The sequence below is a fragment of the Balaenoptera musculus genome, chromosome 14, assembly GCF_009873245.2.
Source record: "Balaenoptera musculus isolate JJ_BM4_2016_0621 chromosome 14, mBalMus1.pri.v3, whole genome shotgun sequence".
Taxonomy (NCBI): Eukaryota; Metazoa; Chordata; class Mammalia; order Artiodactyla; family Balaenopteridae; genus Balaenoptera; species Balaenoptera musculus.
In genome coordinates, this window is record NC_045798.1 from 20,155,558 (window position 1) to 20,179,289 (window position 23,732).

The 23,732-nt window shown below is 52.2% G+C and overlaps 1 protein-coding gene across 1 annotated transcript in view; it reads left to right on the plus strand.

Moving 5' to 3' along the window:
• Positions 1-20,196, plus strand: part of LOC118880052 (unconventional myosin-XVIIIb-like) — a 44,149-nt gene extending 23,953 nt beyond the window's left edge. Inside the window, exons 7-13 of the mRNA XM_036823418.1 lie at positions 697-873; positions 5,610-5,808; positions 7,853-7,995; positions 8,829-8,929; positions 9,988-10,051; positions 19,238-19,382; positions 20,138-20,196. Of these exons, the coding sequence (XP_036679313.1) occupies positions 697-873; positions 5,610-5,808; positions 7,853-7,995; positions 8,829-8,929; positions 9,988-10,051; positions 19,238-19,382; positions 20,138-20,196 (888 nt within the window). The remainder of the gene's footprint in view (positions 1-696; positions 874-5,609; positions 5,809-7,852; positions 7,996-8,828; positions 8,930-9,987; positions 10,052-19,237; positions 19,383-20,137) is intronic.
• Positions 20,197-23,732: the final 3,536 nt, after the last annotated feature.

Genomic DNA, 23,732 nt, shown 5'->3' on the forward strand with positions numbered 1-23,732 from the left:
CTCCTTCTCTGCCCACCCCGGGGCCTCTACTCCCACCAGTGTTGGGAGTTTGCAGAAGGCCAGTGTCCTCAGAAGAAAAACTGACCCATAAAAGAGCTGAGGGTTGACCCAAACGCCAGAGCATTAGGCCCCCAAAACTCCTTGAAGCTGGAAAGAATGATAGGAAGGTTTTTAGAGTGGATGCCCTAAGGAGAGGCTGCAGTCGTCCCTTGCTTCTAGAAGGGTTTGGGCATATTTCCAAGCGATCAGTGTACGACGGGCTATCAGAAATGGGGCAGTTAGGGCATTGGCCTCCATCCTCAGTGTCACAGAAGCACACGCAGAGCTCCCCGACAAGACCCAGAAGAGGAGGAAACAGCAGAGGACACTTCCTCACTCTAGAGCACCACCCGTCTTTCGTGTTTGAGAGACAGAAGGTGCTTGAGTCTTGCTGTGTCGTCCTGAGAGCATCCCCCCTCCCGGTGCCATGAGCACAGGGAGGAAGGACCATGCGGGGAGGGGGCGGCTGCACAAAGAGCAAAGGAGAAGAGGTGCCCCTGTGTCATTTGTAGGGTTTCCTCACTGTCTCCAGAGTCCTTGTGTTCTGTTCTGGTCTTTGGCACAGAGCTCTCCAGGGACAGGGTCACCAGGGCTGTGTGTGTGTTTGGGCGGGTGCGGGGCCCAGGAGGCCAGAGGACACTGTGTGCTGGTTCACAGGCCAATCCCCCCGAGCTGGACCAGGCCGAGGACCTGGCCTCCCTGGTCAGTGTCAACGAGTCCAGTGTGCTGAACACGCTTCTGCACCGCCACCGGGCTCGGCTGCTGCACACCTGCGCTGGGCCCGACCTGATCGTCCTTCAGCCCCAGGGACCCACGGCGCCCTCTGCAGTCAAGGTGAGGGGGACCATGGGGCCAGGGCTGGGGGACTGCACAAGAGGGGTGGGGTGGAGGGGTCCCTCTGCATCTCAGGGGAGAGCAGGGCAGCCAGAGCTCCCTGCAAACGTCTCTGTGGGCAGCATCCTGCAGACGTGGATTCTGGGGCACCGTGGGCATTGGGTAGCCTTGGGGACCACACGAACCCCGCTCCTTAGAGGGGAAGGATGAGTAACTGATAGAGCAACAGGAGCGTGAAAGACAGTAATAATAAGAGAGAGCGTATTGACTAGCTATCAGCTGTGTACCAGGCACTGCTGCAAGCACCTTCGTGTGCATCTCCGTCAATTCTCAGGCCCACCTGACAGGACAGGGACCATGACCAGCCCCGTTCCATGGACGAGAAGCTGGGCCAGCTGCCAAACTCATGCCCAGCAGGTGGAGGAGCTGGGGTGAAGCCCACGCCGCTGGCCCCTCTGTGCTCTGAACCCCATGCTGGACCCGCGGGAGTCCCAGGCACCCATGTGAACAGGGAAACAGAAGCCTCGGTTCCGCCTTTATTTTTTTTTCCCTGTGGAGTGTAAAATGGCCCGTTTTTTGTTAAGACCACAGTCAGAGCAAAGGAAACCTGTCAGCGCCACCTCTTGGAGAGGTCTGCAGCTACAACCGAGTCATTTGCACCCCATCCCCTCCGTTCACTCAGTAGCTCCTGATTGAGGTATTGATTGAGGGTCCCGTATGCCAGGCTCGGAGGGAGGAGCAGGGAAGAAGATGGGCAGATAAATCTGCCTTCATGGAGCTTCCATCCTCGTGGGGGAAGACAGGCCCAACATGACAAAGAGAAATGTGGAGGAGGAGACAGCAAGCTGGAGGTCAGGAGGAGCAGGGACTGGTCGTGCCAGGTCTCATACGTGGTCATAGTGACTCTGCTTCTACTCTGAGCATGATGGAGATTTTCAGCAGGGCAGTGATGGGGTCTGACGCTGTAAAAGGACCCTCCTGGCTGCTCAGTGGAGGTTAGTTAGAGGCGGACAAAAGTGGAGGCAGGGAGACCCACCGGAGGTCGAAAGTCTTATCTGTGCTCCACTCTGAGGACTTGTTGGTGGGAAGGTTCAGCACGCCACAGGTACCTTGGAAAGATGAGGACACCTCTCCAGCCTGGGTGTTTTCATCTGTCAATGGAGGACAAAAAGCTGCATCTTACCCTTTGGCGTCCCATGGGACAAAGCCATTCCTAGCCCCCCAATGATGCTAAGTCCATTAAAGAGGGGACAGTGGCCCTGCACCCCCTCCCTGGGGCTTCTCTTCTCCTGGACGCCCCCCCACCCTTAGGTCGCCCTCCAGGCCCCTCGCCAGCCTGGCTGTTCTGGCCAGGGGCCTGGAAGGGCGACGCTGCACTCTCCCCTCCCTTGCCAGGCAGGCTGTGCTTCTGTTACTGCAGCCCAAGGCCCCGAGAGCCTGCTCTGGTTCCTTAGGGGCCCCTGGGAGGGGTGTTTGTCACAGGTCTCTCCGCAAGCCCAGTTCTCTCGACCGTGACTGTCCTCGATTGCGGCGTCTGCTACACGGCCTGGGTCAAAGAGCCTAAAAGTGCGGGGATTGGGACCCAACCTGGTAGGAGGAACTTGAGTCCCGTGATCCCCCTAAGCCCCTGTAACCCTGCGGTGGGCGTGGGTCCCCCTCAAGTCACACTGCCTCCCACACCCACAGCTGCCTTCTGTCTTTGGCTGAGTCCCCTCTGGTTCCTCAAATGGCCACCAGGTGGGAGGAGAGACCTGCGGGGAGGCTGGGACTGAGGCCTCCTTGAAGATGGGCTAGGAGGGGTCCAGGCAGGGCTGGGGGCCTCTCTCACTGGGGGTCTGGGCTTGCCGGGTGGCTGGGAGCTGGGTGCGTGCCTGGGGGTGCAGGCCTCTTTTGGGGTGAGTGTGCTGTGACTGCATGGGGTGTAGATGGGCACACCTGTGTGCAGAGGCCTCTGCAGCTGTTGGGTGCGTGTGCCCTTGAGCATGCCCGTGTGCAAGCATGCAGGGGTACCTGTGTGTGACTGTGGGGCCTGGGTCTGCAGAATCCTCCCTGTTCCCCTGCAGGCCTGAGAAGGCTGACGATTGGGATAGCCTGGCCCTTGAACTTTATGTTTCCAAAGCGGGAGGTGGCTCCGAGGCTCGGACCTCAGGACCCCCTGCCTGCTGCGTTCCCTTAGGCTGTGTCCAGCCAGTGTGGCGGCTTGTCCTACTTTGCCAGGTTTGGGGTCCTGCTGAGCCTTTTTAATTTATTTATTTATTTTAACATCTTTATTGGAGTATAATTGCTTTACAATGGTGTGTTAGTTTCTGCTGTGTAACAAAGTGAATCAGTTATACATATACGTATGTTCCCATATCTCTTCCCTCTTGCATCTCCCTCCCTCCCACCCCTCCCTATCCCACCCCTCTAGGTGATCACAAAGCACCAAGCTGATCTCCCTGTGCTCTGCGGCTGCTTCCCACTAGCTCTCTATTTGACGTTTGATAGTGTATATATGTCCATGCCACTCTCTCACTTTGTCACATCTTACCCTTCCCCCTCCCCATATCCTCAGGTCCATTCTCTAGTAGGTCTGTGAGCCTTTTGATTTGTGTCAGGATGGGGACTCATTGCTGTTCCTGGGGGCCTCGGGGTAGGAAAGGCCAACAGTGCACTGGGGGTGCTCCTTAGCCCCAGGCTGGGGGTTCGGGGAGGGGGAGGGCCGCCACACCGGAGTTTGTGCCCCTGGTCCTGCCAAGCCACTGGGAGGGTGGATGCTAGCCCACTTGTCACCCGCTTAGCATCCTGGGCTTCCAAGGTCCTCCTCCAGCCAGGCCCGTTTCCCTGCTCCCTTTGGTGCCTTTCTACTGCCCTCACTACCTCCACCGCCCTCTTCCGTTCTCCCTGAAAACCACGCTAAGCAGACATTTGTCAAGGTCACAGTGACCTCCATGCTGCCAAGCCCAGTGGACAATTCTCCGGCCTCCTCTGACTTGACCCTCAGCAGCACTTCAGGGGCTGGTCCTTCCCTCCTCCTGCCATCACTCCCTTCCGCAGCTCAGGAATTCCGCTCTCCTGGTTTTCCTTCTGTCCCGCTGGCCCTCCCTCTCAGCATCCTTTGCTGGTCCCTGATCTCTCCAAGTCTGGGTGCCCCATCCCTACACCTCTTCTGTCTCCCTCTTTAAACGCCCACTTCCTTGGTGATCTCATCCAAGCTCATGGCTTTCAAATGACTCCCGCTCAGTATAATTTAATTAGTTGGTTTTTTATCATCTGTCTTCTCCCAAAGGAAAGCAAGCTCTACAGGCAGGGCTTTTTTTGCCTTAAGTCAGGTTTATTAAGGTATAATTTACATACAGTTAATGTCACCCTTTTTAGTGTTCACTTCTGTAAGTTTTTGACAAACACGTATAGTTGTGAAACTGTCTCTGCCATCAATTACAGGACAGTTCCCATCACCCCCAAAAGTTCTCCATACCCTTGTGGTCATCCCCTCCCCCATGTCCCGCCCTGGGCAGCCACTAATCTGTTCTTTTGTCCCTTTTCCCTAGTTGTGCCTTTTCTGAAAAGTCATATAAATGGGATTGTACTGCGTGTAACCTTTGGAATCGGCTTCTTCCACTTATCACAATGCACAGCGCATTTGAGATTCACCCATATTGTTGCAGCTGTGAGCCGTTAGTTCTTTTATTCTATTGTAGTTTATTGCACAGCTTTGTTTATCTGGTCGGAGGGGGACCAGTTGTCCTGGTTTCCGTGGGAGGGAATGGTTTTTCTGGGACATGGGACTTTCAGTGCTAAAACCAGGGTGGTTGGTTATCTTAGTTCTTTAGTTGAGGGACATTTGGGTTGTTTCTAGTTTGTTGATGATTTTGAATACCTACTCAATATAACCAGTGACAGAGGGTTTTTTGGTGAACACAAATGTCCATTTCTCTTGGGTAAATACCTAGGAGTGGGGTTGCTCAGTTGTATGACGAGTGTACGTATCACTGTAAAAGAGGCTGCCAAGCTGTTCTCCAGAGTGGCTGTATTGTGTAGCATTGTGGGAGAATTCCACTTGCTCTGCATCTTAACCAGAACTTGGTAGTGTGTCAAAAAAAATTAAAAACAGGTTTTTTAGCCATCTTAATAGGTGTATAATGATATCTCCTCACGGTTGGCAGAGATTTCCTTTACTCGCCTTGAGTAGTGTAGTGCCCCCAGTGCCTGGGTTAGTGCCTGCTATGTAGTAGACACTCAATGAATTTTTTTTTTACTGAGTGAATGAATGTATGGATGGATGAATGAATGAAGTCAAAGGGGCTTCCGGTATCTAAATCTGTTATAGCAAATACATAGCACACGTACCGCCAATTCCCCCATGCCCCATTCTGTTTCCATGGCAGACGTCACTCATCAATTGAGCCATTTTATCCACCTGCTTCATTTCAGACAGGTACGATCCAGTCCTTTGTGTAGCAAGTGAGATGAGCCCCATGAGCTAATGCAGCTTTAGTTCAAGCCTCTCATTGGCTGAAGAAGAGGCCAGGCTCAGAGCAGGGTCCAAGGCTGCTCAAGGACTCACAGCGAGCCAGTGGCAGGACTAGATCTCCAGGCTGGGCTCTCCCCAGAAAAATGCACGACGTCTCTGACAAGGCTGGAGTAGGATGGGAGGCATGGACGTGGATCTGGGCTTGAGGCCGGGTTGGAGCATTGTGGAGTGCTCCCTGGGCCCCGGCTGGGTGGGAAGGCTGATGCCGGCGCTCTTCCTGCAGGTGCCCAGGAGCTGCCGGGATGGCCTACCCGCCCACGTTGGCTCCCTGGCCCAGCGGGCGTACTGGGCTCTGCTGAGCCAGCAGAGGGACCAGAGCATCGTGGCCCTGGGCCAGAGCGGTGCTGGCAAGACCACCTGCTGCGAGCAGGTCCTGGAGCACCTGGTGGAGATGGCAGGCAGTGTGGATGGCAGGGTCTCAGGTACAGTGGTCTCCAGGTGACGTGCAGCTGGGACGTGGTGGGGGCGGTGGCGTGGGGGAAGGGAAGGGAGAGTCAGAGGGGGTGCTGGGCGGCTCTTTCTTATATCTGCTCAGCTAGCGTTCACTGAGCACCTGTGTGCAGACCCTGTGCTGGCTTCTGGGCAGGGCCACCCCTAGTCTGTTGGGTACTTTTGTGTGAATTAGAAACAGGTACTCCTTGCCTAAGACACTCACTGCCACATGTGGAACAGTCGTCACGCATTGACATTGTTAGAACCAAACACTTGACCACCATGTTCTGGGCCATCATCCTAATAAGTATACAGGCCTATGGCTATCTGATATAAATGCTGTGCCCTTAGGTGTGGTGTCCTTGTGCAGCGCACAGCCCACTGGACTGTGCAGAGGACCCGATAAGTAAAAACAAAGACAAGGAGGCACTGACAGCCGGAAGGGAGACTCAGCTGCACATCTGTGCCAGACTCCAATGCTCTGCACCGCTTGCTGGCCGAGCTGGGGAGGGGAGAGGCGGAGGGAGCACAGAGAAGGGGCCGGGGGCCTTCCTTGAGGAAATGATGTTTGAGCTGGGCATTAAAGAAAGAGTTTCAACATTGTAAATCAACTATACTTCAATAAAAAATAGTGTCAGTTGGTGATAATAATTACAATATTGATGGGGATCGTGGTAAATGCTTGCTGAGGACTTACGCGCCAGGCTCTATTCCAAGCAGGTTAACTTATTTATTATTTAAAACATCCCTATAAGGTAGACATTATTACTATTTGAATTTTATAGATGAGGCCATTAAAACGCAGGGAGGTTAACCAGCTTGCCCAAGGCCACACAGCTCATACATCCTAGCACCGAGATTCAAACACAGACAGTTTGGCTCCAGAGCTGTTACCCCTGGGCCAGTGTTCTCAATGTATTGTTGCCCCTTTGAGGAGCCTTTTTAGTTGTTCTTTCTCCTAATCGTCTCCCACCATGAAAAGTTAATGCCATAGATTCACCATATATTTGTTTATGCAGTGTGTGTGTATGTGTGTATATATATACAGACACACACAGACATGTGTGTGTCTTTGTGTGTGTGTGTGTGTGTGTGTGTGTATCTGTGCTCTATTCTATACATAAGGAAGGAAAACTGCCCCCATCCTCAAGAATCAGTTTCTGCCCTCTTGGGGGCAGTATTCCCCCTGCTGAGAATATATGGCCCAGGCAGTACTGCTTTTCTAATAATAACAAACAATGCTAACACCACCACATTTGGAGCATGTTCTGAGCACTTTACATTATTAAATCTTTTAGTCTTTGTGGCAACCACATGAGGTAAGTAAGTACTATTATTACCCCCATCTTATAGATGGGGTATCTGAGGCACAGGGAGGTTAATTTATTCGCTCCAATTCAGGTGACTAACAATGGGGAGAGGCCATATTCAAGCTTGTTTAACCATTGTACTATCCTGCTTCTCCACTGGGGTTATTCCAATGCTTTATTGATCACCTGTTCTGCACCTGGCCCAGGTTAGAGCCCTGTTAGGAGCTGGGGATACAGCAAGGAGAGGCCCTCCAAGAATGTAGTTCTGCTGAAAGTGTGTGTTGGGGGAGTGGGAGTCAGGCTAGGCTGTATCCAGGTGCCTAGCACATAGTGGGTGCTTGTTAAATAGTTATGTTAAAAAGCTTGGGACTGCTGGGCTTTTTGAGCTGGCTGTGATGGGCGTTCCCCGAGAGCAGGTCCAAGAATGTTAATGCTCTGCCCTCCTCCTAGACTCCACCAGGCCCAGGAGGCCCTAGGGCAGCCCTTGTCACTCAGATCGTACCAATCCTAGGTGTGTGTATCTCCCCTTCTGGGCTCACTCTTGCTCACCCCGCTTCCCTGCTTGCAGCACAGGGCCAGCCCAGCAGCGTAAGAGGTGTGGCTTAGAGCTGAGTTGGGGGAGTGGAGGGGCCCCTGCTGGGGCCTGGGGCCAGAATGGGGTCCTGTGAGAGGTGGGGGTGGCAGCACCTGGGCCACAGGTGATGCCCTGTCTGTGCCCCACCAGTGGAGAAGATTCGAGCCACCTTCACTGTCCTCCGGGCCTTTGGCTCCGTGTTCACCGGCCACAGCCGCCGTGCCACCCGGTGCTCCATGGTGATGTCACTGGACTTGAACGCCACAGGCCGAGTCACGGCCGCCCAGCTCCAGGTGAGGCCTCTGGGTGGGAGGGAGAGGGGGCTCTTTGGGGCTGCAGTAGCCTCAGCCCCACTCAGCAGGGCCCACGCCTCCAGCTGGGACCCTGGAATGTGTCTAAATGGTCATCACTCCCCAGGCCAAGGCCAGCTCCTCCCCACCTCACTCAGTGCCCAGACATCTCCTCCCGGAGCAGGCCGGCTCATCTGTGCCTCGGAGTATCACAGGGATGAAATATTCATGAGTAGATACATAATTCAGCCACTCATTCGCTGGGTCTTAAAAGCGTAAGCTGAAATTAAACAGGCGCTCGCTGGCCTTCTGCGGCAGCCCGTGTGTGACAGGCACATGGCCTGTTTGTTCCTCTCTCTGAAATCACCTGGCTCCTCCCCTTCCCCCCCCCCCCCGCCCCCGCCAACATTCTGTTTGAACAGAAAACAGGATTAGGTTATTAGAAGGGTTGTTTGTATGTGGAGCTAGGAGAATACCCAGACTCGCTGGTGCACGATAAATCCCTTTCTGTCCCGGCCCTGAAAGTCTACCGTGCATCACCATGTGGGTCAAGTTATTAAGGGCTTCGGTTGCATAAGAGTGTGTTGGAGGGCGGCTCTGGGTTAATTGTTAGTACCCTTGGATTCCTTCATCGGAATGAGCCCGTTGCATTCGTTGATTGCCTGCGTGGACTCTGAATCAGTGAGACAAAGGCCTGGCACGTTTTGATTTGGAGGCGTCCAGCCAAGTTGGGGCCTGAGGTGCTGCCTCGAAGAGTGGGCCTGGGGGTTGGTGGGGGTGTGCGGGCAGCCTAGCGGGGCCTCGTGCTGACCGGCGCCTGTCCTCTCCCCTGGCAGACGATGCTGTTGGAGAAGAGCCACGTGGCCCGGCAGCTGGAAGGGGAAGGCAATTTCGAGGTTTTCTCCCAGATGCTATCCGGATTGGACCTGGCTCTCAGGTGAGCGACTGGGCTGAGCAGGGACAGCCGAGGGCAGTGAGACAAAGGGCCTCCGCTCTCCAGGGCCCCAGCCCTGCCTCTGCCCAGAGCTGAGAGGCAGTGGGGCCCAGTGGTTAGGAATCTGGCCTCTGATTCTTGCTGCCTGGTACTGCTCCTGGGCTGGGTGAACCTGGCCAGGTGTCACCTGCTCTGAACCTCCGTTTCTTCCTCTGTAAAGTGGAAATAGTACCTTGACTGCTGACCTTACAGGATTAAGTGAGATAATTCACATAAGGCTCTTTATACACGCTGGGGGGTGGTGGTGGATGTCTGCTGTGACGGTGACATTTGGTACAGGTTCTGACAGCAGCGTGGGAGGTGGGCAAGGAACAGCAGACCCCAAATCTTCCAGAAGCTCCTAAACTCTGTGAGAGCCTTGGGTGCACCTGAGGTAGCTCAGGGCGAGGAGGCACCAGGTGGAACAGCAGAGAAGCCACAAGACTCATCTGGGAGGACCTTCTGGGGGAGGTGGCCCAGGGAGTCATCTCTGCCCCTCGCTGACTCCTGGGAATTCTTGGACATGTGGCTCCCTGTCTCTGAGCCTTGGTTTCCTCATCTGTTGAACGAATGAGTAAGGTTCTATCTAGTGAAGCTCCAGGGAGTGCTCACCCCAGGCGAGGGGTGATAATTTTCAACTTGCCTCTGCGTCCCCCATCATTTGTCTCCTGCCTTCCACCCCCATCTGAAGGGCAGGCCCAACCTGTCCTGAGCCTCCTGGCTAAGGCCAGAGGGGCACCTTACCCTTTGGAGAGAGGGCAGATTAGAGAGGAAACTCCCAGTTTTCAGAGCAGGGTAACTGAGGAGTAAGGAAGCTTCTGGAAGGCCTTCACTTAAGAAGGGCCCATTGAGGGCAGCAAGTGAGGAATATTCGGGAGGCAGAGGCAGGGCCAGGGCCTGAGGCAGACCCCGGGGCCACCTGGGGCACTGTGTGGAGCCCCGTGCCATGATGCCCACCTGCCCTGCCAGGCCACTGGTGTGGGTGGGTCCTCCCTTACTTCTGGTCCCTTCTCTGTTTCCAGGACAGAACTGTACCTGCACCAGCTGGCAGACAGCAGCTCCTTCGGCATGGGCGTGTGGCCTAAGGTAAAGAGGAGGTCCTTCTGGGTGTGAGTGGGTGTCTGTGTCCCCATGGCCAAGATGGGCGGGTCCCCTGTGTGGCTCGTCCCTCTGCCACTGGGGTGAGTAGTTGGCAAGGGCTGGTCACGTGGGGGAGGCAGGGTTGCCTTTATGGGGCCTGGGCTTGTCAGGGAAATGAGTCTTGTGCTAATAAAGGGAACCAGGAGGTGGTTTGTGTAGAGGTAAGGGCGCGGTCTCCGAGACAGGCTGTCTGGGTTCAAACCCCGGCTCTGACACTTACTGGATATGAGACCTCAGGCATGGACCCTAGCCTCTCTGAATGTCTGTGTCCTCTTCGGTAAAATAACAACAGTAGCTAGCGGTATCTGCCTCATGGACCTGTTGTCAGGATTAAATGAAACGATGTGCAGAAAGCAGCTAGCACTGGCCTTGGATTACATCAGTCAGTGGCAATTTTCTTAGGAAATATTGTTGATGATTAATGTGGCTTCCTGGAAGATGGGGCCTGTGAGTAGGGCCTTGAGAGGTGGAATTCGGTTGCTTAAAAAAGCACATTGTTCACTTGTTTGTTCTTTTATTTATTTTTTTATATTTTAAAAATTGTTTTGAGTCACCCACCCCCACCCCCCATCTCCTACCATCACCCCCTGTGCCAGGCCTGTGCTGAGTGCTGGGGTTATGGTCCTCATCCCTGAATTTTCACCCTATCAAGAGAGAAAGACTTGGGAATTAATGCAATCGTGTGGGATAAGAAAAACGCCAGAGTTTGTACAACATTCTGTACACCAGAGGATAGATGAAAGCTACTTGGCCTCAGTCAGGGAAGGCTTCTTGGCCAAGGGGACATCTGACCTAGGTTTTTTTTTTTTTTTTTTTTTTTTATTTATTTATTTTTGGCTGTGTTGGGTCTTCGTTTCTGTGCGAGGGCTTTCTCCAGTTGTGGCAAGCAGGGGCCACTCTTCATCACGGTTCGCGGGCCTCTCACTATCGTGCCCTCTCTTGTTGCAGAGCACAGGCTCCAGACACGCAGGCTCAGTAGTTGTGGCTCACGGGCCTAGTTGCTCCGCGGCATGTGGGATCTTCCCAGACCAGGGCTTGAACCTGTGTCCCCTGCATTGGCAGGCAGATTCTCAACCACTGTGCCACCAGGGAAGCCCCTGACCTAGGTTTTGAAGGATGAGTAGGAGCTTACCAGGCAGAGGGGAGTGAATCATTTCTACTCTGAAGCCCTTTTCCAAACATACGTGTCAGGGAAACAAATGGCGCTGGAATAATTTGGTATCGTCATGCAAAAAAAAAAGAATTTCAGTCCACAAATTCACACCATGTACAAAAATCGACCAAAAAAAATGGATCATAGACCTTACTGTAAGACTTAAAATCATAAAATTTCCAGAAGAAAACAGGAGGAAAATTTCTGTAACTTTGGATCGAGCAAAGGCTTCATAGATGTGACCCCAAAAGCACAGTCCGTGAGAGAACAAATTGATGAATTGCACTTTGTTGAAATTAAGAACTTCTGCTCTTTGCGTGTCACTGTTAATATGAAAATACAAGCCACAGACTGGGAGAAAACACTTGCAAATCACATATCTCAAAAAGTCTTTGAATCCAGAATTTATAAATGACTCTCAGAACTCATAAATAACCCAACAAAAAAGATGGGCCAAAGATTTCAACATAGATTTCCCCAAAGAAGATACTTAGATGGCATGTGAAAGTATATTAAATATCCTTAGTCATTAAAGAAATTGAAACTCGAACCACGATGAAATAACTACTACACAATTACTAGAGTGTCTACACTTGAAAAGATTGATCGTACCAATGCTGGTGAGAATCTGGGGTAACTGGAGCTCTCATACCCTGCTGGTGGGAGTGGAAAATAGTGCACCATCTCGGAAAACGGGCTCTTACAAAGTTAAACATACACCTCCCACGTGGCACGCTAGTCTACTCCTAGGTGTTTATGCAGGAGAATGGAAGTGGACATCCGTGCAAAATTTATTTTACACGCAAGTTCATTAGCAGTTTTATGTGTACTAGCCAAAACCTAGAAACTACCCAAAATGTCTATTAACAGGTTAATGGATGAATTCATTGTAGAAAACCGTAAAGGTAGGATACTACTCAGTAATAACAATGAACTGCTGATACATCCAAGAACATGATGGCTCTCAAAATAATTGTGCTGAGTGAGAAATCTCAGATGAAAGAGTACAACCATATAATCCCATGTATTTGAAACTCTAGAAAATGCAAACGAATCTGCTGTGACAGCAAACAGGTCAATGGTTGCCTGGGGTTTTGGTTGCAGGAGGAGGGGAGAGAGGATTATGAAAGGGAATTTTTGCGGGTGATGGATGTGTCCATTGTCTTGAGTGCCGACGCTTTCACGGGTGTAGATGTCAAAGCTTATCACAGTGTACTTGTTAAAGATGAGTGGTTTATTTTTGCCAGTTACACCTCAGTAAGGCTGTCTCACACTCTCTCTCTCTGCTGGGTACTATCCACAGAGTTACTGATTAAGTAGGTCTGGGCTAGGGCCTGAGAATCTGTATTTCTCACAAGTCCCCAGTTGATGGCGAAGCTGTGGGTCCAGGGACCCCGCTTTGAGAACCACTGTAGGTGAGTCTGTTTCGACAGTGAGTGGAGTGGGATGGAGTGGGGTGATGCGGCTCCCCCAGCTTCACCTGCCTGACACCCCCCTCCACGGGGGGGGACTTGCAGTATGTTCTTCTTTCATGCCTCTTCTCCCCCTGGTTTCCGCAGCGCTAGGAGCCCAGACTGGCCCCAGCACGGCAGGGGATGCGAGGCTATCCCAGTGCTGGGTTTTCTTTAATGAGGTTGGGCCACATGTATCCATTTGAATCAGCAAGAGCGTTGTTGTTTGTTTTCTTGGTTTTGATGAGGAGAAGGGCTCAAGCCAGGCCCTCGTGAGCATCCCAGCCTGACCTGTTTGTTCACAGTCTGCATACAGGAATGGGGCACAGTGTGAACCCAATCAAGGAGGTGTTTGAAGTGACTTTCTTTTTCTGTGTGTTTCTGGGGGTTGTTTTTTTAGACCAGTTGATCTGTGGGAACTGGTAGGGTATTTCTTTGTTCTCACCCTGCTACCTGGCAGGTATGGAGAGTGTTTTCTTTGTTCTCTAAGAGCAAAAATACAAGCTGGAAATTCGTCCGTCTTTGATAGAAGCCTGGGCTAGTTTTCTGGGATTGGGCCATCAGGTACTGACTCAGTGAAGGAATTTGGTGGTCAGGAAATCACCCCAAGAATGAGAGTTGCTAAGTACAAGCCCCCGAAGTTGCCAGAGTCAGCAAATAAAAATACGGGATACCTAGACCATATTCATCTTGTAACTGATCTAACAGCATGGTGACTATAGTTAATAATACTGGACTTACGGTACATTTGAAATATCCTGGGAGAGTAGAACTTATGTATTCTTACCACACACAAAGAAACGGTAACTATGTGAGGTGATGGGTGTATTAATTAACTTCATTGTGGTAATCATTTTACAATGTTTATGTATATCAAATCCTCACATTGCACACCTAAAAATACACAATTTTTCTTTGTCAATTGTAATTCAGTAAAACTGGAAAAAATACACGATGCCCGGTTAAATTCGAGTTTCACATAAACATCGAATACTTTTTTTTAACTTAAGTGTGTCCCAAATATTACATGGGCAGGCCTGGAGGGCTGAAGTTGTATCAGAGAGGGCTACCTGGAGGCGGTGACTACAAGCTGGTCTTGGACTGTGAGAGAAGTTAGGCAGGTGCAGTGAGGCCAGCCTTCCTGCTGCACCGAGCTCCCGATGCAGAGGTAACGGTGGGGGAGAGCCAGCAGTGCAGTGGCTGCAGAGCACAGGGTGAGGGTGTGGGCCCGGGGGGCTGTCAGCTGGAGCGGCGGGGCCAGGTTGTGGGGAAGCCGGCCCTCGGGATGGTGCTGGCCCTCCGTGGCCGCCTTCGCTCGCTGATGGCCAGCTTCCCCTGTCCCTGCGCTGCGTCCTCCCTGCCTGCCACATTTCAGCTTTTACTTACTTATTTATAAAATTTATTTTATTTTTGGCTGCATTGGGTCTTCATTGCAGTGCGCGGGCTTCTCACTGCGGTGGCTCCTCTTGTTGCGGAGCACGGGCTCTAGAGCGCAGGCTCAGCAGTTGTGGCGCACGGGCTTAGTTGCTCTGCGGCATGTGGGATCTTCCCTTCCCGGACCAGGGCTCAAACCTGTGTCCCCTGCGTTGGCAGGCGGATTCTTAACCACTGCGCCACCAGGGAAGCCCCACATTTCAGCTTTAAATGGAACTTATTTGAGATCTGTTAGGGTACCAGGACACATTTGAAATCACAAAGCTTTCATATTATTTTCTCCTCTGTAATTTATTTTTCCTCAACCTAGACTGATGTTTTAAAAAAGTACCAGCAACAGTGGTCATAATAATAACAATAATCCTTGCCTCCCAGCAGTTTGCTTCTGGCTGGCAGCAGCCAGGCTTTGGCCCGAGGCACATTTATTTTTTATGACCCGAGGCATCAACTGTGGAGGAATGGGCTCCAGACAGAAGGATGGGGGATCAGGCCCTCCTGCCAGGGGCTCTGCCAGGAGCTTTCTCTTACTTGATTCTCCTAAGGACCCTTTGACAGAAGGGATTATTATCACATGTGTTGGTTGGGAGGAGTAATCAGGCTCAGAGAGGTGAAACTACTTGCTTAAGGGCACACAGCTTTGAAGTGGCAGAAGCAGGGCATCCAGGTTGGCCTGACTCCACATTGTCTCTCTTGTTCGCCCCTCGCTGTCATCTCAGGTCTGTGCCCTGGCTGCAGACCACGTGCTCTGGGATGTGCCCCAGTGTGCAGCCTTGGGTCACTTCTCCTCTCTCAGCTTCAGTTCCTCCCCCTGTGGAGTGGGTGGAGCAACGCCCTGACCCTCGGTCTGCCCCTAGGGTGGGCGCTCAGTAGAGGATCTGGCGTATAGTGGCTCCGTCCCTCCCCAGCTGCGTGGCCTTGGACAAGTGCCTTAGCCTCTCTGAGCCTCAGTTTCTCCTCTGACAATTGGAGAGACTCACAGCTGCCTTGCAAGGTAAAAGCACCTAGTGCAGCATTGTAGGTGCTCAGTTAACCCTTCTCTTCTCCCTCCTTAAATGGACTTGCAGTGCCTGGAGAGAACGTGGACCCGTCAGTGTTGAGGTAAAGGGAGCCCTTGGCTCTGGCTGGACACCTGTCCTGCCCTCCCCGTGGTCTCCGTCAAGTTCACCCACCTGTGCAGGCACCCACGTTTCTTTTGCAAATGAATAGAGTCAGTGTTCTGCATTTCCCTCCCAGATCCGGCTCCAGATCCAGGGGCTGGAACCGTGGGAATCCTTCCAGGCCTGGGTCGGTTGGTTGTAGAGACACAGGGGCGCCCACCCTGGCCCTGGAGGAGGGGGTGTGGTTAACATCCCCGTGAAGCAGAGTGCGACCCCGGGCCCAGACTGTGCTTATAACCAGGGGCAGAACTCCAGGGGCCGGTTCCCTCGGCCAGGGAGGCCCCCGGTGCCGCGCCCTCCACCGGAGAGCAGCGCCCAGCTGCAGACCGTGGCTCCCTGCGGCCCTGCACCCTGTGAGAGAGGCCTGCACGTGCCCCCTCAGGGGGCTTGGCACCTAACGCACCATACCTTCCAGCCCCGTGCCCTTCTGCTAGGAGACCCTGCCTGCCTGCCTGCCCGCCTGCCCGCCCGCCCAGCACCCGCTTCTCCTGCTCGTGCTGGTGGCTTCATTCAGTGCTTCTTCCCAGAAGTCGGCTCCTTACCGCTCCCCGGAGCCCCCCAGGCCCAGCACTCACCCTGTGCTGTCAGTGTCTGTCTGCACATCTGTCCCCCTTATTGGACTGGGAGACCCTCAAGGACGGGCCACGCCTGATTCACTTGCCAGGGACTGCTGTGCAGCAGCAGGGAAGGTGTCCCTGGAAGGCCTGACAGCCTGGGCAGAGGCATGGGGTCGAGCCCAGCATTAATTGAGTGCCACTGTGTGCCGGGCACTGTGCTGGTGCTTTACGCACTTCAACTCATTTAATCCTCACAGTGGCCTGGGAGGAGGTTTGGCTGTTATTTTCATTCTACAGTGGTGGAAACTGAGCCTCCAGTGGAAGGGCAAGAGATTTGTGCAGTCACACCGCAGGGACGCAGAGCCGAGAGAACACGCAGTTCTGTCTGCCTCCAAATCCAAACCTGGCCTCTCTCTGCATTGTCGGAATCTCCTGGGTGCTCTAAATGCAGCCCGGTTGAATGTGGAGAGAACATTTTGGATTTTATTTTTTGCACTAAATTACCTGCCATCTTGGGTTAACCTTGCGTCTTTTAATTGCGTCAGACAAAGCCTGGGCATCTTCTGAGTCAGCTTTTACTTGTTCACTTTCTTTTTTTCAATTCAGTTGAGACATACAGTCAAATGTTTATGAAAGCACTAATTTTAAGTGTGCAACTCAGTGATGATTATATTCTCACAGGCACCTGCAGCCCCACACCAGCTCAACATCTAGAACATTCCTCATTCCAGTAAAGGCTCCCTTGAGTCCCCACCCCATCAGAGGCATCCCTCCCACCTGAGTCATCATCCTAACTTCTCTTCCCATAGGGGAGTTTTGCCCACATCTGGACTTCATGTAACCAGAATCCACAGTGCGTGGTCTTTTGTACATGGCTCCTCTGTCTCACGTGGAATCTGTGGGGTTCATACATGTGCTTGCATGATCAGTGACGTGATCTTTTTCCTTGCTGCGTGGTACCCCATCACTGTGCCCTGGCTGGACCACCCACTGTTTATCCATTCTCCTCTTGGTAGACATTTCGGCCGTGAGTTGATTTATCCCACTGATCTGATGTCTATTTTCGTGATTTTGAGGCAAGGACTGGCTTTTGTCAGGGCATTATGCAGAGGCGTCTGGCTCCCTAGAAGTTTAGGGAACTGTAAACATCCTCGTGATTCTAATTGCTTTAGATCAGAAGCATATATATTCATCCTTCCGTGTCTTCTGTTGCAGCAGAGACCGGGGGAGGCGGGGAGGAGAGAAAAAGAAGCAAACAAGCTTTAGTGGAAGTTTTCTAATTCTTCTGTTCGTATGAGCTAAGTGGCAGATGATGGGGTCTGCCTGTAATTTAAAGTCAAATGCTCATGGCTGACAGTGGGAGCCATAATAAATGTGTTGCCACTGTCCTTTTGGTGTCCTTTCTCTGCTACTTTGAAATCTCATAAATAACCAAGAGCATGTTGGTAAGATGCCTTCCTCTCCTCCGTTTGCTCCAGCGGAGCAGCTGCAGTTGCTAGGTTGAGCTCCTCGTTGCTAGGGTTTTTGTGGTCCTGTGGTGCCCGAGAAATATGATGGATCAGTGAAACATGCTTCTGCTATTAATTGAAATGTTTCCACAGCGAATCTCTCAGTGTCACTGCATGCTTTGACGTTGTCCCAATAGGTCGATGATCCTTGCAGGTTTCTTTCCCAGTTAGAAGAATTGGCTTGAGTGGAGGGGACAAGTGGCCTGGACGGGGAGTCAGAAAGCCTGATTCTAATCCTGTATCTGATACTAACTTGCTGTGTGACCTTGGGCAAGCGTTGTCCCCTCTCTAAGCATTGGACTCCATAAAACTCAAGGACCTGCCAGCTTTGACAGCTTACAGTTCATCACCCAAGCTCTGTAAACAGGCCAAGTGCAAATCAGGTCCTCATTATCTGTTGGAGGATTATTGACAGAAGAATTCTCATCCCCAGCTCACTTCCTCTCAACCCAGCAGGCTTCTGGGTCGTGTCTCCTTGGCCAGATGGCGTGTGTGGAGTTAGGAGTTTCAGACTAATTTTAATATTCAATCAGACATAATTGGGGGGACTTCCCTGGTGGCACAGTGGTTGAGAATCCGCCTGCCAGTGCAGGGGACATGGGTTCGAGCCCTGGTCCAGGAAGATCCCACATGTCGCAGAGCAGCTAAGCCCGTGCACCATAACTACTGAGCCTGCGCTCTAGAGCCCGTGCTCTGCAACAAGAGAGGCCACCGCAATGAGAAGCCCGCGCACCACAACGAAGAGTAGCCCCCGCTCGCCGCAACTAGAGGAGGCCTGTGCATAGCAACGAAGACCCAAGGCAGCCAGAAATAAATAGATAAATATATAAATTTATTAAAAAAAAAACAAACATAATTGGGATCATAAATCTGAAAAAGGAAAAGTGACACCCTACAACCCATAAACATCTGGTCATATTATTTTCTCTTTCCTCCTGCTTAAAAATCTTTGGCAGTTTCCCTCTGCGTGCCCTGGGGATGGCAGACAGGGTCTCTTTCAGTTGCTGAGGCAGATCATTAGGTGGGGCTGCAAGGGGGGACATCCTGAAAAGAATCTGGACTCGCTGGTTTGCTGTGGGATCTTCATCGATTGGTGTTGGCTGCCACGGGTCCAGGAGTGTAAATAGGGACGCGTGTTTGTCCATCGTGGCTGGAGTTTTAAGCCTGTTCCCTTTAATATTGTGTTTGAGGCCTCCTCCATGGCACCGGCCAGCTTCTCGTGCTTATTTCCTCCCCCCACCTCTGTCTGCCCAACTCCAAAAATACCTGCTTCTCTGTCCACGTTCAGTTGAGCACCTGTTGTCTCCAAAGATGTCCTTTGTTCCCGTTGTTCCCTCTGCCCGTCAGGCCTCTATTCCATCCAGCGGGTCAGCTCTGCCTATTTGTCTTTCAGACTTCAATCACAATCTTGTCTCATCTCCTGCGACATTCTCTTTGACTGTCTCAAGTGGGATTGATCGCCCAGGCCCTCCTCTGAGATCCCACAGTCCCCCACTTAGCCAGTTTCGCACTTAGTTGTTTTTACGTCTCTTTCCACTTCTAGCTTGAGAGGTCCTCAAAGTCAAGTTCTGGATTTCGCTCATCTCTGTCTCTCCAGAGCCCAGCACAGTGCAGAGCCTCAGTAAATTTATTGAATGAACACACGAATGAATAAAAATCGTGTCGCCTTCCGAAGTCAGATAGACATGATTTTTATAACCTTCCCAGCAGCCTGAGTTCTGTGTGTCAGTACTCCCCAGCTTAATCGTGGGTAATTGACCATGGTCATAAAATGACCCCCCATTCCCCCCAGACCGAGCCCTGCTTCCACTTGCAAGTTTGCATTTCCTCCACCGTGACGGCCCGTTTGTCTTCCTCTCCCCTTGCTCTCAGCCTGAAGACAAGCAGAGGGCGGCGGCTGCCTTCGCGCAGCTCCAGGGCGCCATGGAGACGCTGGGCGTTTTGGAGAGCGAGCAGAGGGCCATTTGGCGGGTGTTGGCAGCCATCTACCACCTGGGTGCGGCGGGGGCCTGCAAAGGTACGTGCCTGCCGCCGGGCTCACCTGGGCTGCCGGCTGTCTCCGCCAGCAGGTGCCTGACAAGGCCCTTCTTTCCGTGAGGTGGGACAGGGTCAGCCTGTCATCCTCCACATCTCTGGGACTGCTCTCGGGGGGGGGGGGGCTGCCGAGCCAGGCGTGCCGAGAAGGAAGCGGGCTGGATGTTTCAAGCAAACCGCGTCCCCCAGCGCTGTCCAGTGGAGCTTTCTGTGATGACAGGGGGAGGTTCTCTGTCCAGCAGGATGGCCGCTAGCTGTACGTGGCTGTCGAGCTTTTGACATGCAGCTGGTGCAACCGAGGCGTTGACTTTTTCATTGCATTAAATTCTAAGTAACGTACATTTAAATAGCCACATGTAGCTAGCTAGTGGTTACTGTGCTGAGAAGAGACACCCTGAAACGGGTGAGAGAAGGCTGGGTCCACGCACTAAAGGTGATGTTTTCTGTCTGGACATCTTGGCGATGCTCACGCCATATGCGCTGGAGCTGACCCAGCTCTCCTTCTCCTCCCAAACCTGCTCGCCGTCCTTAACTGTCTGTTTGCTTATTGTCCCTGCTTCAAGTTGGTCTCCCCGAGTGGTTCTCATCGTCCCTCTCCCTCCCCCGTCCCTATCCAGTCGTTGACCTTGCCCTGTAGATACTTTCTGTGACGGCATTTCTGTCCTGACTTCTCTGTTCTTACTACTATCACCTTAGACTAAGTATTTGCTAATCCTTTTTTTGCTTGGACTGTTGCAGTAGCGTCACTGCCGATGGCTTGGCTCCACCCTCACTGTGACCACTGGGCTCCTTTCTAAGACGTAGACCTGGTGTGCCATTCCCTGCTTAGACTCCTCCCGAGGCGCGCTCCTGTCTGCTACGTCAAGTAAAATGCCTTGGAGTGGCATTCGAGGCTCCTCGCTTCCCTAACCAGACACTTGTGCCATTGCTTTCGGCACTGCGAAAGGTCCCGGGGAGACGGTCAATATCGAGAGCAGTGTGGCTCCTGCCTTCATGGGGCTTATGGTACCTTATACTGTGATTGTGTCCTTGTCTAGCTGTTTCCTGTAGAGAGTGGCTTCCTTTGGGCCCAGAACATAGAGTTGGAATTTACTTTTTGAATGGACGCACGTGTTCATGGAGGTCTGTCCTCTGGAGCTATGACTCTGGCTGACATTCTGGGCCATTCCTCTGTGGGGCAGCAGACTTCTTTGGAATATGCTGGCATGTTATTCCTGCCATTCCCATACCCATGGGCCTTGTGGCCTGTTCTTTTGATTTTCATACACTTGAGCTGCATTGGTCCACTAATTTGATTTTGGACATTTCTAGAAGTTATGCTGAGTCAGAAATAGGTAAGGTAGGGAGTCCACAGTTGGTCCAAGCCAAGGGCAGACATGCTTAACTGGGCAAACATGGAAAAATCAAATGCCACTTGCCTTTTCCAAAAATCAGCCGTGGGCCATGCTCAACGCCCTGACCATTTGGAAATCAGCCAGCTTTGTAACTGGACGGGGATTGGGGATGTCATTGCACAGTTCAGATCAGAAAAGCTGTTGAAGGTTTAGAATTGGGGCACAGGCATCTATAGATTGGGGATGTGTGGAAGGAAGCAAACGTATTTTACCGAATAGAAAACTGAGGCTCAGAAGGTCTAGGTGCAGTAAACTCCAGGCTGGGGCTTCCCTGGTGGTGCAGTGATTAAGAATCTGCCTGCCAATGCAGGGGACACAGGTTCGAGCCCTGGTCCGGGAAGATCCCACATGCCACGGAGCAACTAAGCCCGTGCACCACAACTACTGAGCCCGTGCTCTAGAGCCCGTACTCCGCAACAAGAGAAGCCACCACAGTGAGAAGCCTGCGCACCGCAACGAAGAGTAGCCCCTGCTCCCCGCAACTGGAGAAAAGCCCACGCAGCGACGAAGACCCAACGCAGCCCCCCAGAAAAAACTCCAGGCTATGGGCGCTTGAGGGAGGCAGATTTGAGTTCAAAACCAAACTTCTCTGAGCTTCGGAGAGGCCTCCTCTTTCATTGGGCCAAGACTGGGGTTGGTGTGAGGATTAAATGGAATAAAGAAGAGAAAGCTGAATTAAGCTGCTTTCCCCGGAGGCAGACCCTGAGACAAAAATTGCATGTAGGCTTTGGGGGAGGGGGTATCATGAGGAACCAGTAGGGAAGTGAGGGAAGAAAGGCAGGTGATGCTGGAGCCTTAGGGAGTGGATTAGCTGTGGGAAGTGGGGGGCCAGTATCTCTGGGGACCTCTGGGAGACTCTGAAGAACATGCCTCCTCATCGTGTATTACCCGAGGGACGAGGGAGCCGGGATATTGATCTACCGCCTCCTGCTTCTCCCTGGTTGAAGGTTGCTCCTGGAGAGCATTCCCCCCTGCCCTTCCAGCCTGCCCCACGCATGAGCTGAGCATGTGCGGCAGCCAGGGAAGCAGAGAGGCGCAGACAGGCACCTGTAGTGACAGGCCAGGGACGCGTGTGGGGTGGTATGTACGGAATGGCCCGGGCGAGGGGTGGTGGACAGCTCATCCATGCTTCTGGCCCCAGGCGGTCCCTCGGTAGATTGTGCTGTTGAGCCTGGGTTAGGTGACTCTCCCAGGGTGTCACAGCCACATGCCTCTCTGCTTTGCTCAACTCGAATAGTTTGTTCCCTCCCGGCACTCAGCAAAGCCTAGGGAGAGGACAGGGTCGGTTGGGACCTACCTTCCGATTTCCATTGTCACGCTTGAACCCTCTCTGCCTCGGATGCGACAAAACAGAGGCTAAGGGAGCCCCCAGTCTATTGACCTGTCACCAGAGAGTTCGATGCCTGACTTTCTTCTCCTGAGGCTCCTGGGGCACCCCCTCTGATGGGGGCTCGGGACTCATACCTGTAGCTGCCTGTAAACGATAAAAGAGAAAGGCACATTTATAAATATTTTATTAGTACATGATTATGGCAATAATTCCTCCCAGCCTCCCCCACACCACCTGATAAATTATTTTAAGAGGAGCTGCTGTCAGTCTGCCTGAGAGGCCTGCTTGATGATTTACTTACTATATATTCTGCTTTGGAAGATTTCATAATAGGTTGCTCTAAAATCAGCTATTAAGAATTTCAAAGTCATATATAAATGTCTTTGCTTTGTGTCATAACAGATCATTTCGAAATATATTAAGAATCATTTCCGTTAATCAGGGTTTTTTTTTTTTTTCATTAAAACTGATGCTCTCCTCCCAGCTGCACCCAGCTTCCTTAACTTACTTTTGAAAGTCCTGATCCTGTTTTTAAAAACCAATATCAGTCCCTGTGGGGAGATTTCAGACCTTATAACTGGACTTAGGATTTTTGAACTGTTTCAGCAGTAACGACAACCACCACTAATATTGGTTTCACGTTTGATGGTTTCAAAAGCACTTGTACCTCTCTTGTGCCTTTTGATCTGATTGGATTCATACAATAACCTGGTGAGGAAGGATAGCGCCATGGGCAAGAGTCAGCCTCCTGGCTTGGCTTCTCTGATCCTCAGTTTCCTCCTCTCTAAAATGGGGCTAATGATGGCACCCACTTTGTAGGCTTGTCATGAGGATTAAATGAGTCAGTGCCAAACGTGTGAGCACAGGACTTGGCTCACGGCTTTATAAGAGGAGGAATGCGGTTTACCTGACGTCACACAGCTAGTATGTTCCAGAGGGCAGTTTGGAACCACGGCCGGTCTCCCTGCAAAGATCACTCCCCTGCCCTAGACTTTGCAGAGGGCTGTTAGGGTCATTCCTTGCTGGAGAATTGACCTGTTTTCCTGGGCCCTGTGCTGAGTGCTTACAGACGTGATGTCACTGCACAGCCTTAGACTAGCCCAGGAGGAGCGAGAACTATTAGATGCCCATTTTACAGATGAGGAGACTGAGGCCTGCCAGAGAGGTTCATCCTCATCCCCAAGGGCACACAGCTAAAGCCAGAGGTGGGATTTGGACCCAGGTCTGCCCAGGCACTGAGCCTAACCTCTGAGACGACACCTCTGGCCTCCCTGGCCCTGTGTGCCGCTGCTTCTGGCCTCACAGGCTCCAAGGGCTGGTGATGTCACTTTTTCACTGGGGTGCCCTGTTTTTACTCATGACACTTCTGGCACCAAATGTGTGGGGTTTTCCTTACACCAACCAGTCCTCTGATTCTCCGGACACCAACTGGGTGTCCTACAATTTAGTCCACTCCTGATACTACTTGGAGTTAGTGCAGGTTACGGGCTCGGTCCCACGAGACTGTACCACTTCAGACATTGTTCATAAGTTTGGGCCACCTGTACTTCTGATGGACCAGCTATAAAGTTGGGCTCCCACAGACCCCTCCTTGGTTTGATAATTTGCT